Here is a 21,725-nt window from a genome sequence, read left to right on the forward strand (position 1 = left end):
TTTTAGTGAAACTGGGGTTCAGCAAGGCCAAGCTGCGCCCGGGGTGGGGGTGGGGGGTCTCCCAGCGGGAGAGCCGGTAGGGAATCCCTGGTCTGGCCGCTGACTCCTCAGGGACGTCCACGGCCGCAGCGGCCAGCCAGGCGCCCCGCCCCCGGGTCTGCGCGTGTCCGCGGGGGCGCCCCGCCCCACGCCCAGGGGCTCGCGCGTGTCCGGGCTCCGCGGGGGAGGAGCGCGGCGGCGGGGGCCGTGGCGAAAGTGCGGCTGCGGAAGCGCGGCGAGGGGCGGCGGCGGCGAGGAGGAAGCGGGGAGGCGGCGGAGCGGCGAGTCCACGCCGGGAGGACGCCATGGGCCGCCTGCACTGCACGCAGGGCCCGGTGCCGGAGGCTGTGGGCGGCGACATGCAGCAGCTGAACCAGCTGGGCGCGCAGGTGGGCGCGGCGGGCGGCGGGGCCTGCGGGCGGCCCGAGGGGACACGGGGGTGGGGGTTGAGGGGCTTTTGGGGGAACCGGACGGAGCCGTGTCTCCCGGGGGGGCGGAGCGGAACGGGGAGTGACGAGCTCGGGGCCCAGGGTTGTGGGGAGGCTTGAGGAAGCTGAGGGCGCGGGCGGAGGTGGGCTCGGCACTTCCGGGACGAGCAGAGCCTGAGGGGCCCGGGGCGGGGCTGAGGGGCGCCTGGACGAGGCTGAGGAGTTTGGGGAGCTGAGTCACAGACCGAGGGCGCCGGGGCCCGGGGCCTGAGGGGTTCGGGGCCGGGGCGGGACTGCGGGTGCCAGCTCCCCGAGGGGCGCGGCGCGGGGCGGGGCGGGCGGCTGGGCTCGGACGCGGCGGCCGGAGCGGCGGGCGGCCCCGGCTGCGGCAGAGGCCTGCGGGCTGCGGGCGGGGCGGGGCCGGGCCGGGCGGGGAGGACGGGCGCCGCCCACACCCGGCTGAGGAACCGAACCGCCGGGTGGTCCCCGAGGAAGAAACCGGGCCTGTCCGCCCGCCTCGGAGGCTCCTGTTCTGTGCCGGTTGGGGTGATGCCCCTGGACGCCGCCAAGGCGGCTAAGTAAAAAGGCTAACGTGACACCTCTCACCACCACCGCGGAGGTACAGCTCTCCCCCTCACCTGGCCTCTTTTATCTCCACACATCCGCCCCCCAAAAAACAAACAACTTACTATTTTCTCATAAAGTAATGCTGACTCAGGCGGTGGTGTCTGATAGAAACAAATGGCAAGCCCGGCCCGTGTGGCCCAGTGGTTGGCTGTTGACCTATGAACCAGGAGGTCATAGTTCGATTCTGGGGTCAGGGCACATGCCGGGTGGTAGGCTCCATCCCCAGTGGGGGTTTGTGCAGGAGGTTTCTGGCCTGTGGTTCTCCCATCATTCATGTGTCTCCCTCTCCCTCCTTTCTGACATAAATAAATAAATAAATAAATAAATAAATAAATACACATACATACATACATATATATATACATTATAAAAAGAAATTGCAAGCCACATGTCTAATTTTACATTTTCTAACAGCCATATTTAAAAATGAAAAAGAAACAGGGAATTAATCTTAATGTTTTTTAAATCCACTATGTCAAAATATTATTTCAACGTGTAATCCTCATAAAAATATCAATCAGATATTTTACTTTTTGGTACTAAGTTTTCCATTTATAGCACGTCTCAAGTTTGACTAGCCCTTTTAAGTACTTTATAGCTGTATGTGGCTTGTGGTTACTGTACTGCTCAGCATAGTACTAAGTGCTTTTATGTACATTAACTCATTGAGTCCTTACAACCACCCTCTCAGGTAGGTACTATTATAAATCCTATTTTACAGGTGAGGAAGCAGAGCCACAGAACCGGATTACTTTTTGAACATATTTGAAGGATGTACTTGCAATGAAACTACTAGGTCAAGGGGCATGGTCATTTAAAAATTAGATGCAGCCCTAGCTAGGTAGCTCAATTGGCTAAGAATTTTGTCCTGGCCCTAGCTGGTTTGGCTCAATGGATAGAGCGATAGCCTGCGGACCGAAGGGTCCCAGGTTCGATTCCGGCCAAAGGCACATGCCTGGGTTGCAGGCTCCATACCCAGTTGGGGGCATGCAGGAGGCAGCCAATCAATTATTCTCTCTCATCATTGATGTTTGTATCTCTCCCTCTTCCTCTCTAAAAATCAATAAAAGATACATATATTTTTTAAAAAGAATTTTGTCCTGATATGCCAAGATTGTAGGTTCGATCCAGTTAGGGCACATGCCAGAATCAACCAATTAATTCATAAATAAGTGGAACAACAAATTAATATCTCTTTCCTTCCCTCCCGTTTCTCATAAATAAATAAATAAACTTTTTAAAGTAGATGCAGATTGCCAAATTGCCCTCCAGAAATGTTGCTCTATCTATCCTCTCATCAGCTGTGTGTGAACATGTGTATTTCATTGCACTTCAACCAGTCATCAAACTTTTATTATTTTTAACTTTTATTTTTGAAGATCTCATAAATGAAAACAACAATCATATTTCCGTGTTTACTAATTTGCATTTCTTTAATCTGGAATGATCTTGAGCATCTTTTCATATGTTTACTGGTGAGAATAGTTAAGATATTGATTTAGTGGATAGTCACAGGCAGGTGAGCATTCCAGGGAGAGGTAGCTATGCAGGTACAAAGGCGAAGAATGGGGGAAAGTATTTAAAGATTTAGTGTATAAATACTTACTGTGCCCTTACAACGTTAAGGTGCTGTGACCTTACAAAGGCATACAAGGAATCTCTGGGAAGACTTGTTCTTGTTCCTTATCTGGATTGAAAATTCTAAGTGCCCCCAGGTAAAGTTCCAAGGGGGAGCCTCTGAGATGAAGAATCTGGATAGGTCCCTTTCTTGTTGGGAGTGTCCTGGTATCTTGTCCTAGGTTTTGCAGGACTAAGAGGGTTTGGGCAAATGAAGATAGGGACAACCGACAGACCAGATTAGCATGAGGCCCCTCTTGAGAAGTGGGGGATGAGATCTCACAAAGGGGTTGAGCCTGTCTGCTAGGCTGAGGCCTGGAAATGGAAAAGCAGTTGGAGGGCTTCTCAGCTGCCCTATTTTTTGTTTATTCTTAAGGCCCTGGGTATCAGGAAATACAGTTGGCCAAAGATCTGATAGTTCCACAGATTTGCAGCAGGAATGTAAAGAAATAAAAACTCATGAATAGTTTGAGGACACGTTCTCAAGCCCATCCCGTTGTGTTTACTTTATAGAATCAGCAGTTAAGCAAGGCTATTACCCAATATCACAAATACTGGAGAAAGACAATGCCTGGATCAACATTGATTAACATGTTTCCAGGGTATATTAAAATTTTGAGACAATAGACACTTCCAGGATTGTAAATCTGTACAACTTCTTTGCAAGGCAGTTTGGCAAAATTTTCTCAGAATTTAAAAAATGCATATATCCTCTGACCTAGAATATGTTTTAAAAATTTATCTATATACTATATAATAGAAGAGTAATATGCAAATAGACAAAACAGCAGAACAACCAATCACAGGGTAATATGCTAATGATATGCTAAGGTTGCTCAACCGCTTGCTATGATGTGCACTGACCACCAGGGGCAGATGCTCTGACAGGTTATTTGCTGCTGGGATCTGGCCAATTGGGATTGAGCAGGACAAGCCAGACATGCCTTGGAGCCCTTCCACAGTCCCTCCCCGGGCCAACCTCCTCTGTCCCTGGCTCCAAGTGTGCATCAGTGAGATCCCTCAGCCTGGCCTATGCCCTCTTGCAATCCAGGCTGAGGGACCGGGCCCCCCCTCCTAGTGCATGAATTTTGTGCACTGGGCCTTTAGTTGTTTAATAATACCAATAGGACACACACACACACACACAGAGTTGGGTACATTTATATCTGCTGACATGATATGATAAAATTGAGTGAAAAAAGGCAAGGTGCTGGGAATCAGTTTGTATTTAAAATAAATGAAAATAAAATGATGGGAAAGCCACAGAGATGTTAGCAGTAACTACTTGTGGGGAGAGGGATGGAGGTGTGGGCAGGGAGAAAGAGAAATGTTTATAATCTTTTATACTACAATAGTTGGGTCTTTTTAAAACCTTGCACATGTATTGGTCTTATATTTTTCAAAAGGCTAGTGTGGTGGTTTTTTTTTATTAATTAATTTTATAGAGAGAGAGAGAAAGGGAAAGAGAGAAGAAAAAAACACACATTGATTTGGTGTTCCACTTATTTGTGCATTCTGACTGGGGGTTAACCCCAGAACCTTGATATATTGGGACAGTGCTTTAACTTAGCTACCTGACCATGGCCTCAAAGACTAGTGTTTTTTTGTTTTTTTTAAAAAATATATTTTTATTGGTTTTTCACAGAGAGGAAGAGAGAGGGATAGAGAGTTAGAAACATCGATGAGAGAGAATCACCGACCAGCTGCCTCTTGCACACCCCCTATTGGGGATGTGCCCGCAACCAAGGTACATGCCCTTGACCGGAACCGAACCCGGGACCTTTCAGTCCGCAGGCTGACGCTCTATCCACTGAGCCAAACCGGTCCTGGCCAAAGACTAGTTTTTAAACAGAATACATTTTAGAATAAAATAATACAGAGCTATACCAGGGGTTTGTGTGGAATTTGGCTCATAGCAAAGGGTTAAGTGCATTTGATAATCATATTGCATATACAGCTTTAGAGACTTTGAGCTGAAGTTTCTGCATAAATTTTATTTAAGTTGCATTGCTTCAGGAAGGTGGATCGAGTGGTATAGTGACTCTAATTATGGATAATTGCTGCGGTTTGTTTAGCCTCTAGCTTGGCACTGTACTGGAGGCTTTGCATATGTCACCTTTAGTATGTTCTGGAAGCTATGTATTACCTTTGTTTCCCTGTGGGGACTGAGACCCAGAGAGGCTAAGTGACTTGCCCAGAAGCACATGGTGGGGTAAGTAGCAAAACACTGATTCACATCTGGGTCTTTTAAACTCTTTCCCACACTGTGCACACACTGTCCATTGGGAGAGAACATGGTAAAGTTATGGTAAATGTGTCAGTCTGCTTGGGCTGCTATAACAAAATACCGCAGACTGGGTGGCTTTAACAACAGAAAAATTTCTCACAGTTCTTGGGGATGTTAACTCCAATCTCTCAGTTCCTGGTGAGAGCCCTCTTCCTGGCTTGCAGATGGCTGCCTTCTCATGTGTCTTATAGAGAGAGCGCTGTGATGTCTCTTCCTCTTCCAAGGAATTTAGGGCCCTATCTTTATGACCTCTTTTAACCTTCTTTACCTCCTCACAGGCTCTATCTCCAAATACAGTAATAAATTCAGCATATGAATTTTGTGGGACACAAACATTCAGTCCTTAAAAGTACAGTACCAATAAAGAGAAGATTTACATGCACAAAATAATAAGAGACTGGTCTAAGACAATGTAAAAACTTTACTGTTTATTACATATATTACAAATAATATATATTTCACACACACACACACACACACACACACACACACACACACAATCTTTCTATGGGGGAAGCCCTCAGAAATGTGGATAGACAAAACAAGAAAATAAAAATTACTCCAAATCTCACCGCACAAAAGTAACTGCTTTTGAAAAGGTACAGAAAAAGTTTATAGAATACATTATCATTTTTTGGGGGGTGGTGGAGATTTGTATATTTGGATTGGCTTATGTTTGAATAATAAATATGTGTAAGTATAAACAAACAAACAGAAGTGACTGCTATTAATGTTCCAGTGAACTTTCCTTTTAGGCTGTATGTGGGGGCAGGGGGAAGAGTGTTCGTTCCTCCGTATATTTGGAACCTTGATATGTATGTGTGCACCTGTGCACACACACACTCTCTCAATATATACCTCCCAAGTATCCCAATAAAATATACAAGTTTTTCAGATAATATTGACACATTTTCACTGGTGGTAGATATTGTAAATATTTTTTAACTCTAAGATGATCAAAACCTGCATGTTATTCTTTCTTTCTTAATGGTCTGTGGTTGGATGGAATGTGGGAACACTGACTAGGGATAGAATTTTACTGATGTTCTGTGTTATTCTCTTCACAGCAGTTCTCAGCCCTGACAGAAATGCTTTTTCACTTCCTAACTGAGCCCAAAGAGGTAAAGTATTTTGTGATAAGGAGAGTTTCTGGGTGTGGGTCTACAGTCCTGAGATGCTTGGAAAGTGACAGCCTCATTTGTGCCGTGCCCTTTCTGCAGGTGGAAAGGTTTCTGGCTCAGCTCTCTGAATTTGCCACCACCAATCAGATCAGTCTTGGCCCCCTCAGAAGCATCGTGAAAAGCTTCCTTCTGGTTCCAAATGGTGAGTAGCCTCTTTCAGCAGCTGAGGTCAGAGACATTACTTGAACATTCCTTCAGTCCACAGAGTAGGCAAGCGTGCTCTGGGCACTGAGCCAGAGCATTCAGTAGTAAACCAGACATGGGCGGGAATCACAGACAAGGGAGGGAAGCCAGGCCGATAGATAACCCTGGTAGAGTATAATAGAGTTGCAGTTCAAAGTGTAATCTGCATCCCAGCTTCAGTCCCCAAAATGTTATCCAGTCCTCTACACAGTAAACATTTTGAGAGTAGCTTTTAGAAACTTTTGAGAGTAAGCATTTATAAACTTTTAAAGCAATTTGACAAAGACTTGATAATTCATCCTCTTCCACTTCTCTCATCCTCTTTCTGCCTGTGCAGTTAGACCTCACTGTAGAATCATAGCTTATTAGAGCTGAAAGGGCCTCAAAGACCCTCCAGCCGAAATTTGTTTGGCTCAGTGGATAGAGCATCGGCCTTCGGACTGAAAGGTCCCGGTTCGATTCCTGTCAAGGGCATGTACCTTGGTTGCGGGCACATCCCCAGTGGGGGTTGTGCAAGAGGCAGCTGGTCGATGTTTCTCTCTCATCGACGTTTCTAGCTCTCTATCCCTCTCCCTTCCTCTCTGTAAAAAAATCAATAAAATATATATTTTTTTAAAAAATTCAGAACCTCAAATCTGGCCTCTTTAAAAAAAATAAATAAATAAAAATAAATAAAATAAAATATATTTTTAAAAAAAGGAACCTCCACATTAGTCTTCCTCAAATTTGTGTGTTTTTTTTTTTATTTTTTTTGTTTTTTGTTAATCCTTAGCTGAGGATTTCTAACTCTATCACTCTCTCTTCCTCTCTGTAAAAAATCAATAAAATATATTTAAAAAAAATAAAATAAAATGTGTATTTGAGGTTAAATATGGCTTAAATTATTCAACTTAAAAAAAAAAAAAAAAGGACATTCTCAATTTTCACAAATTAACATGTTCTAGTGATTCCAGCCCTGGAATTCACAGTTTTCTGTCTGCTATAGGGTCTAGGCTGCAGGCCTATCTTGTGCTTAGGGCAAAGGAGTCACCAAAGGAAAAAGCTGAAAAGGAAGTTAAGAGTTATAGCCAACTATACTATATTATGAATTCTAAAATTGCTGAGAAACTAGATCTTAAATGTTCTCACCACAAAAATGAAATGATAATTATGTGACCTGATAGAAGTGTTAGCTGCTATTATAGTGGTAACCATATTGCAATATATACATGCGTCAAACTAACACCTTAAACTTACAATGTCATATGTCAATTAGATTTCACAAATGAAGGAATGGAAGGAAGAGATGGGTTAAGGGTTTAGGGCTAGCACGATGCAAATATATATATATATATATATATATATATATATATATATATATATATCTATATCGGGTCTAGTAATAATGTCGTTTTTAAATATTTGTTTAAAATCTTGCTTGGCGTTGACTTGTATTGACATAACCTTCAAACACGTGGTATCTACAGAACGTGTGAAGTGCAATTAACAAGTTTTGCTTGAAAAAGTTTGTGTTTGGTTTGGTTTTTGTTGCAAAACTAGGGCTAAGAAGATGGTGGATGAAGAGCATAGTCGGCACTGCATGCTTTACGAGTTCCAATTAGGAAGAAAAGCAAGTGAGGCTGCAAAAAACATCTGTAGTGCTCTTGGTCAAGATGCAGTTAGCGCCAGAAAATGCCAGCGTTGGTTTGAGAAATTTCGCGAGGGAAATTTTTCGTTAGATGACAAGAGTGGTCGAGGCCGTATGTCCACTTTTGATCAAGAAGCTCTTCAAGCTCTTTTGGTGCAAAATCCTCAAATTACCCAACAAGAGCTTGCGACAACTTTAAATTGTTCACAAAAAACAATTTCCAATCAATTGCGTGCACTTGGCAAAGTCCAAAAGTTTGGAAAATGGGTTCCTCATGAGTTGACCGACAACAACCGTAATCAAAGAGTCACAATTTGCAGTTCGCTCCTCTCTGGTCAAAACCGTTTGCCATTTTTAGAGCAAATTGTTACCGGAGATGAACAATGGGTGCTGTATGTTAATTTGAAAAGGCGGCCTCAATGGTTGGACAAAAATGAGGCTCCGCAGCCCACGCCAAAACCTGACTTGCATGCGAATAAAGTGATGTTGTGTGTTTGGTGGAATTTTAAAGGAATTCTTCATTATGTACTTTTACCATCTAACCAAACCATTACAAGTGCAGTGTATAGTGCCCAATTGGAAAGGTTAGCCCAAGCTTTAAGAGAAAAAGAACCCGCGCTGATTAATCGGAAGGGCGTAATTCTTCACCACGATAACGTACGACCGCATACTGCAAGAATCACTGCTGAAAAACTGCGCCAGTTGGAATGGGAAGTTCTCCCTCAACCTGCATATTCTCCTGATATTGCCCCTTCCGATTACCATTTGTTTCGTTCTTTGCAAAACTTTCTTGGAAAAAAATTTAATAATGAAGAATGCCTCAAAAATGCATTGACCGAATTTTTTGCATCAAAATCACAAGAATTTTTCAACAGAGGGATTAAAATGCTTCCTGAGCGTTGGGCACAAGTAGTAGAAAACAACGGCAACTATATTGTTGATTAAATTTTGTTGTATTGTTTAAATAAATTCGATTAAAAAAAGTATTAGAAAACGACATTAATTATTACTAGACCTAATATATATATATATATATATATATATATATATATATGTGTGTGTGTGTGTGTGTATATATATATATATATTTTTTTTTTTTTTGCACTTTAACTTCTTTTTAATAACAGTACCTATTATTTTGTACTAGTAATAATCAAGCAAATGCAGTATTGGAAATATTAATTATCAAATATTTTGGTTGACATGAGATATAAAATATTGGGTTAATTAAGATGTACAATTATTGATACCTGGTTGATAATTATTATAATTATAACAATTGTACATATTTATAAAATACTATAATCTCATTTTTCCAAATTTTGTCAGATTCATTACCCGATTTTTTTGTCAATTACACTTTGAGGAAAATGTATCATCATTATCATCATTTTTACCTCCATTTTTTATTTATTTTATTACTATTATTATTTTTTAAAAATATATTTTATTGATTTTGTACAGAGGAAGGGAGAGAGACAGAAAGCTAGAAACATCGATGAGAGAGAGTCATTGATCAGCTGCCTCTTGCACACCCCCCACCGGGGATATGCCCGCAACCAACGTACATGCCCTTGACCAGAATCGAACCCGGGTCCCTTCAGTCCTCAAGCCGACGCTCTATCCATTGAGCCAAACCGGTCTCAGCTATTTTATTATTTTTTAAAAATTTATTGATTATTTTATTGATTATGGTCTCACATAATTGTCCTTATTCCCCCATTCCCATCCCAAACCCCTCCCGAGATATGCCCCAAATCCCTCCCGAGATATGACCCACCCCCTCACTCCCCACCCCCCCACCCCCGTTGTCTATGGCCACTGGCTAGGCCCATATGTATGCACACAAGTCCTTTGGTTGATCTCTTTCCCTTACCCCCATCCTCCCTTACTTTCCCTCTGAGGTTTGAGAGTCTAATCGCTGCTTCTTTTTCTCTGGGTCTGTTTGTGTTCATTATTTCCTCTAGATGTGTGAGATCATGTGATCCAAGAAATACCCTTGTAAGAAGAACCTAAACTGCAACAAGCCATAATGGTTATGCTGAAAGGCAAATGAATCAGTCTGTAGTGAGTTCCTTTCTGAGCCAACAGTTCTTCTGCGTCCCAATTTCAATGCCAGATAGTTTTTTATGTGTACATGCCAGCCATGATATTTCAGATCTAGTTGGTGGACAAATGGTGGTAATGCAGGTCCGCCTGTCTCTGATTTGGTCCTGGGCATCCTTCAGCAACCCGCAGCTGCTGTCTGCTGGTATGCTGAGGCGTCGTCAGCATCTTCCATCTCTGAATTGTGTCTCTTCTGTCTTCATGGCGGAGCGCTTCTATCTATTCCTCTCTGTTACAGGATTCCAGATGGTCTTGGAGTTGTTTTCTTTGGATGTGGAGGTCCACGAGCCTGCAGCTGGGGTAGCAGGATATTGGCTGGAGTTGTTGCTGGGTCACGGGGCAGTTCCAAGGCCTGTCTTGGTGGTGGTGTTGCTGGGTTTCTCTGCAAATATATTTTTTAAGAAAGATGGAGGGAGGAACTGGAGGAGGAAAGAAATTAGTTAAGGACTTAGGCCTAGTGTGATGCATATATATTTATGTTCTTAATCTAATCCAAGGATATTTTTTTCATTGATTTTTAGAGAGAGTACAAGGGAGGGAGAAAGAGAAATATCGATGTAAAGAGAGACATCGATAGATTACCTCCTGTATACACCCCAGTGGGGGCCAGGGATCAAACTTGAAACCCAATCAATCAATTAAAAAAGTGCTCTTGACAAAGGAATTAAATCCATGCCCTTTGGTACAACGGCTGACACTATCCGCTGAGAAACTTTTTAAGTATGCCTGGCAGAGGTAATACAGGATGGAAAACTAGCCCTTTGGTCCCTGCAGTTGGGAGCATTCATAGGTATTGCTTCACTGGGATAGCGTCTCAGAATGGCATGTGGAAACAGCCAAAAGCTAATTGTCTCAACATTTGCCAGCTGTTGTGGCCCTGGACAATTCATTTAATTGCTTTTAAAAAAAATTCTTTGGTCAGGTCAGAGGGTGTAGGCGCTGGGGCGTCCACCCGGGCCCGTGGGCCCGCAGGCGCAGGCTCACCGCCCATGAGGGCGTGGGCGGGTGATGCAGTAATGCGATGGCGCCAGGGAGCCGGAGCCCGAGGCGGGAGCCATGGCGGGGGCGTGACGGGCGATGGCGCCCGCCGCTGGCACCGTTTGCGGGCAAGAAGGCTTTGGTTTACCAAGCTGCAATTATAATCGTCCTTGAATTCTTTGCTTGGGTCCCTTTGGAAATTACAATGCTAACTAGAGGAAGAGAGAGGAGAAGAGATGGAAACATCAGTGATGAGAGAGAATCATTGATCCGCTGCCTCCTGCATGTCCACTGCTAGGGATGGAGCCCACAATCGGGGCATGTGCCCCTGAGGGGAATCAAACCTGGGACCCGTCAGTCTAAAGGCCGATATTCTATCCACTGACCCAAACCGGCCAGGGCAAATTGTTCTTTAAAAATCACTGGAAATTAGCGGGCACATCCCCGGTGGGGGGTGTGCAGGAGGCAGCTGGTTGATGTTTCTCTCTCATTGACGTTTCTAGCTCTCTATCTTTCTCCCTTTCTCTCTGTAAAAAATCAATAAAAATATATTTTTTTAAAAAATCATTGGAAATTAACTCTTCCCAGTAACCATTTTGTCTTACTCAAGAGAAGCTCTTTGTATACAACTAAACTTTGTTTCCAAAGCAGGTTTAGAAAATACAGAAATTTAGAGAGTAGCTATTAGCCTTACATGAGACTTTGCTATATACTTAAAAATATATATTTTATTGACTTTTTACAGAGAGGAAGGGAGAGGGATAGAGAGTTAGAAACATCAACCAGCTGCCTCCTGCACACTCCCTACTGTGTATGTGCCTGCAACCAAGATACATGCCCTTGACCGGAATCGAACCTGGGACTCTTCATTCAGCAGTCCGATGCTCTAGCCACTGAGCCAAACCAGTTAGGGCTTGCTTATACTTTTAAGATTTTAATTCTTGTGGCACATTTAAAATACAATATGATTAAATAAAATTACAACATGGATGAAACAATCAAAAAATTCTTTGCAAATTATTTTTCTTGGCTTTAGGACCTTTTAATTTATTTTTTGAGAGGAAGGGAGAGGGAAAGCCCAATAGAAACATCATTGATTGGCTGCATTCTGCAGGTGCCCTACAGGGGCTTAAGTCTGCAACCCAGGCAGGCATGTGCTCTTTTTTTTTTTTTTTTTAAAGGTGATATTTTTAAATCCTCACCCAAATATGTGTTTATTGACCTTTGGAGAGTAGAAGGGAGAGAGAGGGAAACCTTGATCAGTTGCCTCCTGTACATTCCCCAACTGGGGATTAAACCCAAGGTAGGTATGTGCCCTGACAGAGAATTGAATTCACAACCGTTTGGTGCACAAGACAACACTCCAACTGCCTGAGCTGTATTTTCCAGCGTATAAGACGACCTTTGAACTGAAAAAAAGTCAACCGAAAATCTGGGGCAAAAGACCAAAATTTGTGCTCTTGATCGGAATCAAACCTGGGATCCTTCAGTCTTAAGGCCGACGCTCTATCCACTGAGCCAAACCAGCTAGGGCAATTATTCTTTTTTAATTTTGTTTTCAATTGCTCCTTTTTATTTTAATTACATTTGTTTTTTTAATTATAGAAAAATACAAGAAAGGAAACAAAAATGACTCATAGTTATTCCACCTTAATATTAAAAAAGCCTACATGCAACTAGAAAATGCTATTTATATCTTCTTAAATATGGTTCTATTGATTTTTAGAGAAAAAGGAAGGGCGAGGGAGAGAGGAACATCAATATGAGAGAGAAAATCGATCAGTTGCTTCCGACGTGCATCCCCACCTGGGATTGAGCCCTCAACGTGGGCATGAACCCTGACCGAGAATCAAACCAGTGATCTTTCAGTGCACAGATAAAGGTCAGCCAATTGAGCCACACCAGCCAGAGCTAACTAGAAAAAAATTTTAATGTCAGAAAGGAAGAAAAGTCCTACCCAGTCCCTTTCCCCAAAGATATCCACTCTTAAGTGGATATGTTCAGAAAAAATGTGCCTTACATCTGCCTACTTACTCCTGGATGAGGATACAATTAAAGCTATAAATAAGGATATTATACTGTCTTTATTTATTTATTTATTTTAAAGTATATTTTATTGATTTTTTTACAGAGAGGAAGGGAGAGGGATAGAGAGCTAGAAACATCGATGAGAGCGAAACATCGACCAGTTGCCTCCTGCACAGCCCCCACCGGGGATGTGCCCGCAACCAATGTTCATGCCCTGGACTGGAATCGAACCTGGGACCCTTCAGTCCGCAGGCCAACGCTCTATCCACTGAGCCAAACCGGTTTCGGCTATACTGTCTTTATTTACACAAAAGGAATCACACTGTTCTTTCCTTTTAATTGTATTTTATAAATTGGCACTTGAGAGCTATTTCCTTTTTTTTTTTTTTTTTTAATATATTTTATTGATTTTGTACAGAGAGGAAGGGAGAGAGATATAGTTAGAAACATCGATGAGAGAGATCAGCTGCCTCTTGCACACCCCCTACTGGGGATATGCCCGCAACCAAGGTACATGCCCTTGACCGGAATCGAACCCGGGACCTTTCAGTCCCCAAGCCGACGCTCTATCCATTGAGCCAAACTGGTTTCGGCGAGAGCTATTTCCCTTTTAAAGGCTACATAGTATTCCATTTGGATTCTTTCATTCAGAATGTTTTCTTTAGTGCCAACCAGTAAACAGTGCCAGACATTTTTCTGGGAGCTTGGGACATAGCACTGCACAAGTTCTTATTGAACTGACATTCTAGTAGAAAAATTGATAAATATAGAACAAATCTGGGTTGTTATACCCTGGCCGGATAGCTCAGTTGATTAGAGTGTCACCCCAATATACCAAGGTTGTGGGTTTGATTTCCAGTCAGGGCACATATCAGAATCAAGAAATTAATGCATAAATAAGTAGAACAACAATATGGATGTTTCTCTCCTGATCCCCCCCTCCCCCTTTTCTTCCTCTTCCTCCTCCTCTGCCTCTGGCTTCTCCTTCTGCTCCTTTTCCTTCTCCTCCTCCTCTTTAAAAATAAAAAAATTAAATAGTTATTATATGTGCTGTACAGAAAAGTGCAGCAGTATAAAGGTGCAAGTCAAAAGCAGTTCCACTTAAAATAGAGTGTTCAGGGAGCTTTAAGAGGTGAGATTTAAGCTGAGGCCAGAATGGAGTGAGGGAACTAGCCATGTTCTGATTTGAGGAAGAGTGTTCCCAGCAGAGGGAACCACAAGGGCAAATGCCTGGAGGTAGACACCTGTCTGGGATATTATAGGAAAAGCACAGTAAGCAAGGGAGATAGCTTAGGGGTCCTAGAGGCCACTTCATACAGGGCATTGTAAGCGCTTTGGATTTCAATGTAAGTGCAACCAGAACCATTAGGGAATTTTGAGCAGCAGAGGAGAGACATGGTCTGAATTAAGTTTTTAACAAAATCATCTTGACATCTAGGATGCTGTGTGGATGCACCAGAAGCAGCTCTCGGTTCCTGACTTTTTCTCTCTTCTACCAACATTGCTAATGAGCTTCCCTTGTGCTCAGTGTGCTTTGTGTTTTTTGTTTTTTTAAAATATATTTTTATTGATTTCAGAGAGAAAGGGAGAGGGAGAGAGAGAGAGAAACATTAATGGTGAGAGAGAGAATCATTGATCAGCTGTTTCCTGCACGCCTCCTGCTGGGCATTGAGCCTGCAACCGGGCATGGGCCCTTGACCAGAATCAAACCCAGGACCTTCAGTCCACAGACCAACACTCTGTTCTCTGAGCCAAGCCAGTGAGGGCCTCAGGATACTTTTGGAGTGAATCGGTTGGGTGAATTCTTGGCAGTGCAATTGTTAACTGTGTACATTTTATAAATTTTCTGCCCCCAAAAGCTTGATATTTATGTTCCTGATAAAGGTTTCAATAATGCCCACTTCATAGTATTTGGGATAATCAAGCAGAATGTGGTTTTAACTGGATAATATGAAGGAGTTGTACATGTGATAGTTTGAGTTCATTGGATTGGCTAGGAAGTGACCCCCTTCTTGGAATGCCTTTATGGCCACAGTTTCCTCAGGTCTTGCCTTTTTTTATTTCCCTGTAGCTTCCTTGCTCTGACTGATTTTGGAGATAAAAGATTTCCTCCCTTTGTTTACATGGCTTATTTTTCAGGGACAATAGCCTTTAGGATTGTTCTTCTGGAGTGAGAAGAGGGTGGGGTGGGATCTTAGTGTTAGGGAATTACTTCAGAGCTCTCTTTATTCTCTTATTCTTTATTCATCTTCTGGAAGATTAAGAAGTGGAAATTTTTAGACGGGTTGCCAAATTGTGACTCTAGGCTGTAGCCTGCAAGTTAAACATTGAGAAATTCATATTGCTGGCAATACTTAGTTTTCAGGAATTGGAGCTTGTGGCAGAAAGAACAAAAGCAGCCCCCACTGGGGAGTGTTCCAGAATTTCTGAGGGAAGGTTTGATACGCCTCTTGGAAGGGACTTGTGAATTTTAAAGACCAAATATTGAGCCCATCTGGGAGTACTTCCTGAAAGCTGGTTTTCTAGGACAGCACTGTCCAATAGAACTTTGTTTCCTTTGTGTGTGTTTTAATATTTTTATTTATTTCAGAGAGGAAGGGAGAGGGGGAGGGAGATGGAAACATCAATGATGAGAGAGAATCATTGATCAGCTGCCTCCTGTGTACCCCACACTGGGGATTGAACTTGCAACCCAGGCATATGTCCTGACCAGAATCAAACTGCGACCTTTCGGTTTATAGGTCAAAGCTCAACTACTGAGCCACGCTGGCCAGGCTAGAACTTTGTATATAGATGCAAATGGTCTATAATCTGCACTTTCTAGTATGTATTGTGGCCACTGGAAGCATATGACTATTAAGCATTTAAAATAGCTAGTGGGGCCAAGGAAAAGAATTTAAAATTTTATTTTTAATAAAATTTTAATGTATTTTATTGATTTTTTAAAGAGGAAGGGAGAAGGATAGAGAGTTAGAAACATTGATGAGAAACATTGATCAGCTGCCTCCTACACACTCCCTACTGAAGATGTGCCTGCAACCAAGGTACATGTCCTTGACCGGAATCGAACCTGGGACATTTTAGTCTGAAGGCTGACAACCGGTTAGGGCTAATTTTAATAAATGTAAATAACCACACATGTTTAGTGGTTATATATGGCACAGTACAGTTCTAGGTTGTTGCCCCTATGCCCAGCCCAGAATTGAGCTTCCTCTTCTTTGCTCCAGGAATCAGTGGCCTTCTTCTTTCCTCAGATCAGGTACCCCTACCCCTAAGTTCACAAAACCCTTTCTTCTGTCTCTAATGTCCTCTATACTTTTGGGGAAGGTGGGAGGTAAACGCTTGTGTTGTACAATAAACAAAATAGTCTGTCTTGTTCTTCACTTGTCTCAGTTTTCATGTAACTTTTCCCCCCAGCTGAATTGGGATTTCCGTGGATTAACTGAGTTTTGCCTATTCCTTGTGTCATCTGTGTTGTATAAGTTGTGCCTAATAAATACTATTAATTGATTCATTGATTTGTCCTTAGTAACTGATTTCTCCCCTTTTTCCCAGGTGCCTTGAAGAAGAGTCTCACAGCTGAGCAGGTCCGGGCTGATTTCATAACTCTGGGTAGGTCATTACCAAGTTCATCAGAGTGATAGGCCTTGCAACTCTTTCATATATTAATGTCTCCCTATGTTCTTTCCTAGGTCTTAGTGAAGAGAAAGCCACTTACTTTTCTGAAAAGGTATCATAATTCCTCTTAATCAAGGTTAATTAAGATTACTTGCTTTTATTTCATGAAAAGAAACAAATGGAAAATGCCAACTAAGGAAAAGTCATCAATCATTATGTGTCATTTCCCCAGCTTAATGTTTTTTATTTGGTTTCATGCAAATGACATACATCCAGCTTTTTAACTGCACTATTTAACACAAAACATTCGTATTTCTTGTTCACTTTTTAGTGCACCCCACTGATCTGATTAAATATTAATGTCATACTGTTGTTCCAACATGGATTAAACCTGGGAATGAAAGAAAAAATTTATGTTAACTTCTGCACCCTCTACACTCCCCCACCCTCCAGATCTGTGTATATATATAGACCAGCCCTTGGTTCTGCTTTCTTCTCACTGTCAGTAAATAACTAAACATTGCTGTGGGGTGGAATGAAGAGGGAGAATTTTTCCCATTGTTCTGACTTTGGCTTTTTGTTTTTGTTTCAGTGGAAGCAGAATGCCCCCACCCTTGCTCGATGGGCCATAGGTCAGACTCTGATGATTAACCAGCTTATAGATATGGAGTGGAAATTTGGAGGTAACTGGCTAGGGCCAGTCTCGGGTCTTTTGGGTGATATAGGGTTGGGTTGCAGAAGCTTTTAGGTAGCTTCTATGGGGAAGAGGTACCCTCCATCCTCAAACACTGTTGGGGCCAGCACCTGCCTCTCAGTATTGCCGTCCATATTCAGCAGCTGTTTCTACCCACGGCTGTTGATATGTTGACTTCCTGAAAAGCACATTTTGCTGTCCTCATATTCATCCCATGTGTCTTCTGCTGCACAACCTGCAAGACGGGGATCTTCAGAGTGGGTCCTCCACCAGCCGCTTACTAGTTTTTTCTTTGTATCATAGTGACTTCTGGGAGCAGTGAACTGGAAAAAGTGGGAAGTATTTTTTTACAAGTAAGTCTTCTTTTGATTGCTGAAAATGGGTAGATTTTTGACCTGGTTAAAAATTATTAAACCTACATTGGATTTCTTTAAATATCCAGTTAAATGGATGTTCCACTGAAGTGCCTCAGAGCAATGTGGTCAACCAAAGACATAGTCATCAACATGTTTACTTTCAGATTAATAGGATCCAGGTATTATTTTTAAAAGTTTGATTGCTCCTGTAATCATGGGGCTTTTTAGAAGTTTTGATGGACAATCCAGACTGCTCTTGTAAGCCTTCAAGTTAGAAACTCTGGATGCTTTAATGTTTAAGTGAATGTTCACGTTTCAAAAATTTCTTTGCCTAGTTGTCATTTTAATTTAAATTTTTATATTTCTTCTTTTTAATCAGTTAAAGTTGGTGCTTAAGAAAGGAAATCAGACTGAAAATTTATATATAGGTGAGTTCAAATTTCCATTTGAACCTTTCCCCTTTTTTTCTGTTCTCTTCACTCAATGGGCTCATGTAGAAAAAGTCATTAAGTTGTATAACCACTGCCTTTCCTCTCATACAAAGATACTTAATAAGCCACTGGCAGGTTGGAGACCCCAGAGTTGAAAACCTTTCTGAAAAAGAGGGGACAGGAATGGCAAAGATCGAAGAGCCAGAGGCTCTTCTAGTAGAAGTCATTGTACATCCTTCTAATGCCCTTTCATATCTATGCCCTGGAGCTGGGCCATTTTAAACCTTTCTTTTTTTTATGGGGCTGAGAACTTTCCTATATTCAAGGCTCTCAGTTTTTTATTATGATCAATTACTTATCAAAAGCTGCCTGGTTGTACTGAGCCAAAAAAGAAAAAAATTTTCTCTGGGTGGAAATTCATTTTCTTGGATGATTCTGTGGAGTTGGAAACATTTACCTGAAGCTGACTTTTCTTCCCCCAGAGTTAACCTTGCCTCAGTTCTACAGCTTCCTGCATGAGATGGAGCGAGTCAGAACCAGCATGGAGTGTTTCAGCTGATTTCTGTCCCCCTGCATCTCCACCTTTGCCCTCCCCTGCTGCTTCCGCTTCTGTGGGTGACTGCTCTGAGAAGCACCTTGCTCACAGGCTGGTGGGGCACTGATTTGGCCCTCTTTGCTTCTTGGGAGCCCAGGTGCAAAGGCTTCTAAAAAAACAACAGGATTAAGTAAAGAGCCCTACACAATTGCTCTGTAAACTCTTTCTTAAGGGAACCTCCACCACCTATCACCCAGGACACTTGTTTGATATTCAAACAGGCTAGCATCTCAGATTCAGGGAGGAAATAAGTGAGTTCCCTCCCCATCCAAGTTCCAGAGTAAACAAATGGTGCCATCACTGAAGATACAGGCTGGTCATCTTGTATTTCTATTCTTTCTCCCTAAAAAAGCAAGGGCTTGTTTATAGCTGAGGAAGAGGCTGGCTCTGAAAATGACACGTTAGTAATCCCCAACAAGATTTCTACACATTGTGGTTTTGGTGATGGTGCACTGCTAATCAGTTTTTTGGTGTGTTTTTTTTCTTTATTGTTGGAAGTATTACATACGTTGCTAATCAGTTTTTAATAGGGCAACTATGTACAGACACATGTTTGGCCTACTCTGAAAAGAACGGAGGCTAGACTGTCTTCATTTCTGGTTTTGCCCTATTGTGTTGTAATGAAGCAGGCCTTTTTTGAGGCTGTTACAGCTTGTTTTGGTTCAAGCTGACCACCTTTGTTGGTTAGATGATTAATAAAAAAGGTTCCAAAGTAAAGGTCTGCATCCAGTTGTCTTTGTGTGTGGAGTAAAGAGTCCTCTGCCTTGCAGAGAGTTACTGCTCTGATCTTCAAAAATTACTTCCCTGGTTTTGGTGAAGGCCCTGGGTCTTCAGTGAAATTAGCTGTGGTTCAAGGTTGGAATTTGTAAGCAGTTCAGGGGAAACTCAGGTTAAAAACATGAAAAGCAGAGCCTATCACTACTTTATGTTGAGATGACCTTAGCTACCACTCTAGCATGTGACTTCCTCCTATCTCTCCTCAGAAATTTTAAAAAAAAATTGTGTTTAATTTTATTTATTGATTGATTTTTTATTTTATTTATTTATTAAGTATATTTTATTGATTTTTCACAGAGAGGAAGAGAGAGGGATAGAAAGTTAGAAACATCAATGAGAGAGAATCATCGATCAGATGCCTCCTGCACACTCCCTACTGGGGATGTGCCCGCAACCAGGGTACATGCTCCTGACCGGAATCGAACCCGGGACCCTTCAGTCTGCAGGCTAACACTCTATCCACTGAGCCAAACCGGTCTCGGCTTGATTGATTTTTTAAAAATATATATATTATTGATTTTTTACAGAGGAAAGAAGAGGGATAGAGAATTAAAAACATCGATGAGAGAGAAACATTGATCAGTTGCCTCCTACACACCCCCTACTGAGGATGTGCCCGCAACCAAGTAATGTGCCCTTTGACCAGAATCGACCCAGGACCTCTCAGTCTGCAGGATGACGCTCTATCCGCTGAGCCAAACTGGTTTCGGTGTTATTGATTGATTTTAGGAGAGAGAGGAACAATCAATTTATTGTTCTACTTATTCATGCATTAATTGGTTGATAACTTGTATGTGGCCTAACCAGGTATCGAACCCACAGCCTTGGCAGAGCAGAATGACACTAATCAACTGAGCTACCCCACCAGGCCAAATTTTTTTTAATAGATAATATATACCCATGTTTTAAGAGATACAGTGTAAAGTAATTCCTTCTTACCCTAATTTCCCAGTTACCTAGTTCCCCTCCCGAGCAGCAACTACTGTTATTAGTTTATTCTGTTTTTCTGTAGATGTCATGCATTTGCAGATATATATATATACATAGAAGTTTGACTCCCCCCCTCCCTATAAATGATAGTGTACTATACACATACCTTGCTTTTTTCCACTTAACTTGGAAATCATTCCACATCAGAACAGAGAAGCAGCCTCATTCCTTATAACAAATGTACCATGTTTCTTCAAATGAATGGTTTATTTAACCAGTTTTCTACTGATCGGTGTCTTAAGTTATTTCTATTCTTTTTCTCTTATAAGCAATGCTGCAACTGAATATTTTTATATATGTGTCATTTTGTATATATGGAAGTACATTTATAAGATAAATATATGAATGTGGAATTGCTGAGCCAAAGAATACATGCGCCTTTTTATTTTTATTTTTAGAGAGGAAGGGAATCGGGTGGGTGGGGTGGGTGGAGTGCGGGAGAGAGAGACAGCAATGTGAAAAACATCTATCAGTTGCCTCCTGCACTGGACCTGACCAGGGATTGAACTTAGAACCTAGACATGTGCCCTTACTGGGAATTGAACCTGCCATCTTTCCGTGTACAGGACAACACTCCAACCAACTGAGCCACATTGGCCTAAGCTAAATATGTGTTTATCAAAGAGTATTAAAAGGAGGAAAGCAAAAAGGTCTCCCTTCCTTGTTTCCCATTTACTGGGCTCCCCTTCTGCCCTCCAATAGTGACCCTGTATTAGTTTCTCAGGTGCCCTTCTCAGGGTTTTCCCCCACATATAAGCAGTAGGAATTTAAATTTTTACTCTTTTTTTGTTACTGTTTACACAGATGATTGTATACTATACATACTATTTTGTAAAATACTTTTTATTTTCTTTTATATATATATATTTTAATATATTTTATTGATTTTTTACAGAGAGGAAGAGAGAGGGATAGAGAGTTAGAAACATCGATGAGAGAGAATCATCGATCAGCTGCCTCTTGCACCCCCCCCACTAGGGATGTGCCCGCAACCAAGGTACATGCCCCCGACTGGAATCGAACCCAGGACCCTTCAGTCTGCAGGCTGACACTCTATCCACTGAGCCAAACCGGATTCAGCTGTAAAATACTTTTTTAAAAAACTGTTTTTATTGATTTCAGAGAGGAAGGGAGAGGGAGAGAGAGAGAGAGAGAAACATCAG

General features: G+C 42.1%; 1 protein-coding gene across 2 annotated transcripts; it reads left to right on the forward strand.

The window, feature by feature from the left end:
• The first annotated feature begins 235 nt into the window (after positions 1–235).
• On the forward strand, positions 236–19,508 carry COMMD7 (COMM domain containing 7). Of its 2 annotated transcripts, none has more exons than XM_045574453.1 (9): positions 236–428; positions 6,069–6,119; positions 6,219–6,321; positions 16,657–16,713; positions 16,794–16,831; positions 17,312–17,402; positions 17,717–17,766; positions 18,149–18,197; positions 18,683–19,508. In XM_045574453.1, the coding sequence occupies exons 1-9, from the start codon at positions 345–347 to the stop codon at positions 18,757–18,759; spliced, it is 600 nt and encodes a 199-aa protein (XP_045430409.1). In that variant the 5' UTR covers positions 236–344; the 3' UTR covers positions 18,760–19,508. The 2 variants fall into 2 exon arrangements, with proteins under 2 accessions (XP_045430409.1, XP_036275871.1); XM_036419978.2 differs by having other exon boundaries at positions 239–428; positions 6,066–6,119.
• The last annotated feature ends 2,217 nt before the right edge of the window (positions 19,509–21,725 follow it).

This window comes from Pipistrellus kuhlii, unplaced genomic scaffold (assembly GCF_014108245.1).
Source record: "Pipistrellus kuhlii isolate mPipKuh1 unplaced genomic scaffold, mPipKuh1.p scaffold_m20_p_6, whole genome shotgun sequence".
NCBI classification, from domain to species: domain Eukaryota; kingdom Metazoa; phylum Chordata; class Mammalia; order Chiroptera; family Vespertilionidae; genus Pipistrellus; species Pipistrellus kuhlii.